Source organism: Olea europaea, chromosome 11, assembly GCF_002742605.1.
Source record: "Olea europaea var. sylvestris chromosome 11, O_europaea_v1, whole genome shotgun sequence".
Lineage (NCBI taxonomy): Eukaryota > Viridiplantae > Streptophyta > Magnoliopsida > Lamiales > Oleaceae > Olea > Olea europaea.
Window position 1 is genome coordinate 26,317,837 of NC_036247.1, and position 6,000 is coordinate 26,323,836.

A 6,000-nucleotide genomic window follows, 5' to 3' on the forward strand; every position below is an offset into this window, starting at 1 on the left:
CTCAATTAAACCCCAAAAACACTTGTTTAAAAAAGCTAGACTTTTGATAAGGGGTTATTAGTCAAATTGATGTTTGGCGATTGAAACAATAAAAAATAAGAAATTTTTCGTCCTCAAACAAAAGAATCTTACATTTTTGTTTGCAAATTTTGTCTATGAATATTAAAATAATATTGAAATACTGGAAAAAATTAGTAAGCAAAACATGCTGAGGACGACTGCCATCAAATGTCAAAAACTTTTGAGATTTTAACATGTGAAAAAAAGAAATTAATCGTAAATTTTTGTTTGCTGACTAGAAAAATCGATCCATTGAAGTTGGACATCTAAATCACCCTATTTGTAACATTGTTTTACTTTGGTCATGTTTTACTTCAAATTTATCGCCAAACTTTAAGCATTAAGTACTTCGTGCCAACCAAAATTTGATAAAAGAATTTAAATGGTTGAGGGAAAATAGATCAACAAATTCGTGGAGAAGAAAATGCAAACATTCTCCAACATACAAACATCAGGATCATGTGTATTTTATTCATAAGCGAAGATTATTACAATTCTAACAAGGAGGGATATATATTATCCTTTAGGTGGCAATCGACCTTATTTTTCTTCAAACAGATATTGAATGAATTTTATTTTTCAGATCTATATACATCAATAGTGCTATCCCTACAAAGAATCCATGAAAAACAAAGAGTCGTGTTTGCAGTCCAGACTACCCATAAAACCTGAAAATTGCAGAAATATAAAATGAAAATCAGGATTAGTAACTTATAAAGCAAATTTATGTATTTCTAATATTGCCTCCAAAACTAAATATTAATTAAGTTCCTAAATCATAATTTAATTCTAAAAATGCATGTTTCAAGAACACCCTTTTCCTAGGAGGCCAGAAGGAATTTAATTAACTCTTGTCATACCTCATTGAAATTTTTGAGTAGCCATGACTGAAAGAACCTTCTTGAATTCCATGCGATCTAATATATAGAGGACGAAGAAATGCAATGTATTTGACTGTATGTCTATAATTTACAAAACCCTAATGTGTCCTGCATTTATGTTACATTACTTGTCTAAGAGCACCGGGGCGTAACAGTTCCGATATTCTTCAAATTGATATTGTTGCATTTGGCTTTAGCTGATCCACCTCCTTCCGCTACCAAATTCACATCGTGTAACACAATCCCTTGGCACGGATACTTCTTACTGCAGTCAAAATCAATTGCTACATTCGAAGCACTTGTTCCCTTAATGTTTTGATACACAACATTTTTTACTTGCACAGCTGAACTCTGAAATAAATAAATAAAACATATTTGTATCATAAAAATTGACATTAATTCATTATCTCCATTTAGTCTTATTAAGTTTCCTAGTTTACCTGTTCTTTACATGGTTTCGATTGATCGCAGTAGCTTTGGTCTATGATTATAGGGTTCTTTACATTATGCATCTCCACATTTTGAAATTTGATGTTACTTGCACTTCCAGATCCGCCCTGTGCATATCAATTAACATAGAGTTAGAAACAATTGATTTTGAATTGAAAAATTAGAAATTTTTCAAAAACTTACTACGAAAAAGAGAATTTAGAGTCTATGATACCAAGTAAAATTTACCTGCCAGGTTTTAATTCTGACCCCATTTGTTGTTCCAGAAAGCTTTGCTCGATTCAACACGACATCTGAGACATAATCTTCTGAATTTCTAGATCCTAAGCTTCCGATACTGATCCAAGCCATTCAAGAAACATCAAAAAATTAAAAACAATTAGGCAGTGAAATTTAACATTTCTGTATTGAAAATTTTGATGTTTTTAACCTGATTCCGTGGCCAGGTCCACAAATTATGTCCGTAGCAAGGACTTTTTTCGATCCACTTACTATTGAAATGCAGTCATCACCTGGACAAATTTGTTGAAAGTCCAGATTAATTCATTTGCATCTCAGAGTATATTAAAAGTATTGAAGATAAAAGCATTTAAATTAAGGCTTGGTAAATTGCAGTGCACACATTGAAAGGAGTCTTGAGGGAACATCAAGTTTAAATGTTAATTTAATTATTTCTTGACTGACTTGTAATCTTCCTAGCTAGCATCTCAAGAATTGTGCACTATGAATAGAGGCAAATTGTGCATAAAACTCACGAGTGGTGTGACGAAAACAAATTAAAAAGAGTTAGTTGTAGCTACCCTTGTAATCCTTCAAAGTTCAATCAATAAAATTCTAAATTTATTAAATATGTAGCTTCCTCACCCAACGAAATTAATATGAGAAAATTGTAACTGTATCTGTAATAAAAATGTAACTTGATTTTCATTAAATAATGATTTACCTGTTCCTATATTACAATGGGAAATTTGAATGTTTTCAGTTCTAGTAACATGGATTCCATCAGTATTGGGACTTTTCTCTGGAGCATTCACCACAAGATTTGATGCTTCAACATTCATGCAATTTTCAAAAGACAGATGAATTTGTGGAGAATCTTCGATCTTCAGGTTCTTCACTACCAAGTTTCTGCACTTGTAGAAGGTTAAGGCCTGCAGTAAATTTTGTGGGCTCACATCAAGAACATAAAATATCTCAAGAATTAGGGATGCGTGCGAGCTAAGTTCCACCAAAATGGATATTTGAAAAGCCACAGGAAATTAGAAACAATTTTTTTCTTTTTCTTTTTCTTTTTCTTTTTCTTTTTTTGTTCTTTTACATGTTACCAGAATTTCAATGAATTTCAATTTTCAAGACTTATTTAAAATAAAAATGCTATCATCTTAAGAAGTGTAGAGAGTAAATATATTGAATGCACTATCACAAAATAACTTCATCAAAAGAAAGAAGTGAACCTACCGTTGGAGCATCCTTGCATGGCTGCATGATACAAAAAAAAAAATACAAATTTCTTTAGAATAGAGAGACAAGTGATCTAATAATTAAAGATAAACGAAAGATTAGCTGCAGGAATAAACTTTAATTTAATTAAATCATTCATACCTTAGCTTTATTTATTTTGCAGGAATTTTTCCACCACACATTTCCATTGCCATTGATGGTGCCACCACCTTCAACAATTAAATTTTGGACACTGTCAAAAAGAAGCCAGTGCCTTCCATCGTTACTGTAGTCAGAGCGATCATCAGAAGCTACCAGTGTTCCAATAATCTGTATCAAGTTAATTTTCTAATTAATAGCATATATAATAAATACTTTCCTTCAAATATTCCTTATTGTTAAATAATTAATTTTAGATGTCCTTTTCCATGTATATTTTTTCTCACCTGAATTTTTATTTGAGATTTACAAGGACCTGAGAATTTAATTGGTTTGAGAAGATAATTTTTTCCCTGAGGCACCAAAAAGTTAACAGCTGAGTAGGATGAACAAGCTTCCTCCCATGCTTTCTGAAAAGCCTGAAACAAATTTAATAACAGAAAGATGAAAACTTTTCGGCCGCAATATATAAAAATAGCGCAAAAACTTAGTAACTAAATCTGATTACACACACACACAAGGACTTTTTTATATTAATGGATTTGCCAAAACATTTTTTCTTTAGTTATTGGGTAACTCGATAAATCATTAAAATTTGTTATAGAAATAAATAAGGAATAATTACCTTGCCATCATCAGTTCTTCCATCGCCTTTAGCTCCAAACCTCTGTACATTAATCGTCTTAGCTGACGCTGCAAGTATTCGAGACTTCTTGAAATCAGAATATTCGGTCTCTATTTTGGCCGAATTATGTAGTTTGATGCCTTCAACGGGGCTAAAATACGAACGGTAAGCTTGAAAATCATAACCAGATTCTTCTTGGAGATAATTATCAAGTAAATCATCGCGAAGACTAATACAACACGAAACTATAGAAAGAATGAAAATAATAAAGGAAAAAATATTCTTTTGAAGAGCCATTTTTGCATGTAAATAGCAAGATACAAATATTTATTTAGCAGAGAAAAGTTTGTGCAGTGATCAATTGTTTGATAGGAGGTAAAGATTTATTTTGATGAACAAAGTTATTTTTTTTTTGCATATTTATAGAGTAGGGGTGGGGCTGGGGTGGGACCTGTCCTCTACGACTCTTATATTATGGAAATGGGATGGGAAAGATTAACTAATTTTAAACGAAAGGTCTGTTTAAAAACAGTTGCTGACTTTTGCTCCATGCCTCAATGCTTGCATGTAAACTACATTAGTCTTGCATACGTACATAATGAATTACGACACCTTCTATACATATGCAAGTTGAAACTTCAATTTGATAACATACCTTTAACTACCAAATTATAATACTTATTGTTGGAAAAAAAAATTTAACAATAAAAACTGCTTCGCTGTCGAAAATCTCTTCCTATTATCAATTTGTTCGTATTGTAATGCAGTTTTAGTACATGTAGTATATGAATTTATATGATTGCATTGTGCACTTTAAAAAATAATCGTACATATAGATATTTATATAAACCTATTAATATTATATAAAATAATAGATTTTCTTGTTTTTACCAATTACAAAAAATGTTAGAAATAGTTGGCACAATTTTGGCAAGTATTGACTCTTGCATTAGCACGAGCAACACTTCGACCCTGATATCCCCAAGTAACCAACCATGATGCCATAGGCAAAATGATAAATCGTTATCCCGTGGCTATTTGAGCCTACCATAAAGAATTAAATTAATGAATTTGTTTCTACCATATCGTCATACCATGGTTACTAAAACTTGCAAAATTGTAATGAAATAGCGGACGTGTGAGAAGTCATTTACAGCGTTACATGTGATGTTTGACGCCTAAAAGGGGACACTTGTCACTTGGTAATATGATAATTACTTCCTTACGTTTTGCAGTTAGGAATGTTGGTTAGTTCACTAATTTGATTCAATTATAGAAAAATAATGTTGCAATATGTTGGGGGAAAGATTAGGGATGGGCTTACATTGAATGCAAAGACTATATATATGATATCACATCATGCAATTGATTTTGATTTGTATAACTTAGCTTCCTAGTGATCACGTATGTCAAGAGTTACTTGGAGCCATCTTTTAACTAGAGCGCACATATGTACTTAGGGATGTCAAACGAGTCAAGTGGCTCATCGGCTCGACCGCTTGGCTTGTGGGTGGCTCGGGCTCGTCAAGCAGGGGGCTCAATCCCACGAGCCAAAGTTTTCGTGGGCTCGTCAGAAAATGTGGAAATTTACCCCCAAAAAAAATTTAAAAAATCACAAGTTCGCAAGCGGCTCGTTGGCTCAGCTCGGCCCTCGAGCTCGAGTTTAGCTGGTTGGCCGACTCGGTCCATTGCCATCCCTATATGTACTACTAATTAATTCTCAAAATTCACACGTGAAATGAGAGGTTTCGATAAAGTTTAATTTCTTTCAAATTAATTAGTACTGTGGCTGTCATATGACTAATTAAGGAATCATCTTATCATGCCATTTGGTAACTTTGTCAAGTAAATGACTTATTTCGATTGCGTCTATACATGGGATAGAAGCACATGGACCATGTTTAATATAAGACAAAGCATAATCTAACAGTTAAATTAGTTATTTAGTTTTTAGTTCAACATTCTGAATATGAAAAGTCCGTCCAAAATTGGATAAAAAGATCGTTGTGGTTTCTTTTTGATCATTTTACACGTCAAACTTTTCGAAAAAGTGACGAGAGATGATTAAAAAAAAAAAAAAGATGCTTCCAATGATAAAAACAGTTGGGCCACGACAGGCTTACTACAAACACAACATAAATGATGAAACAAAAAAATATAAATGTTAGACATTATGTTGTCAAACGACCCCCGGGCGATGATGAGAACCAATTTTGTCAGTCGACATAAATGACTGAACGATAATTCAACATCGAATAATGGATGAACCGACCGAACGTTGCCTTACCTATTGGACGGCTAATATTCTTTGTGGCTTGTTGATTTCTTCCATTGGAAGTTAACCCTAGTCGAGCCTACTTACCATATCCCGACTTACCTTATGTT

At 32.8% G+C, this 6,000-nt stretch overlaps 1 protein-coding gene across 1 annotated transcript; it reads right to left on the reverse strand.

Annotated features, from left to right (window-relative positions):
* Positions 1 to 481: 481 nt before the first annotated feature.
* Positions 482 to 3,985, reverse strand: LOC111404951 (polygalacturonase). Its single transcript, XM_023033674.1, has 10 exons — positions 3,616 to 3,985; positions 3,278 to 3,409; positions 2,994 to 3,161; positions 2,850 to 2,870; positions 2,335 to 2,542; positions 1,822 to 1,903; positions 1,620 to 1,728; positions 1,382 to 1,498; positions 921 to 1,292; positions 482 to 728 (listed from the first exon to the last, which is right to left on the reverse strand). Exons 1-9 carry the CDS (start codon positions 3,910 to 3,912, stop codon positions 1,074 to 1,076), a joined length of 1,353 nt encoding a protein of 450 aa, XP_022889442.1. The 5' UTR covers positions 3,913 to 3,985; the 3' UTR covers positions 482 to 728; positions 921 to 1,073.
* Between the last annotated feature and the right edge of the window lie 2,015 nt (positions 3,986 to 6,000).

Bases quoted from the DNA above. Each gene is read 5' to 3' on its own strand.
- LOC111404951 (XM_023033674.1), bottom strand. From the start codon at position 3,912: ATGGCTCTTCAAAAGAATATTTTTTCCTTTATTATTTTCATTCTTTCT. The intron at 1,904-2,334 runs GTAAATCATTAT...AAATTTGTCCAG, and splicing joins CCATTGTAATATAGGAACAG to GTGATGACTGCATTTCAATA. The intron at 1,729-1,821 runs GTTAAAAACATC...GGCTTGGATCAG, and splicing joins GGACCTGGCCACGGAATCAG to TATCGGAAGCTTAGGATCTA.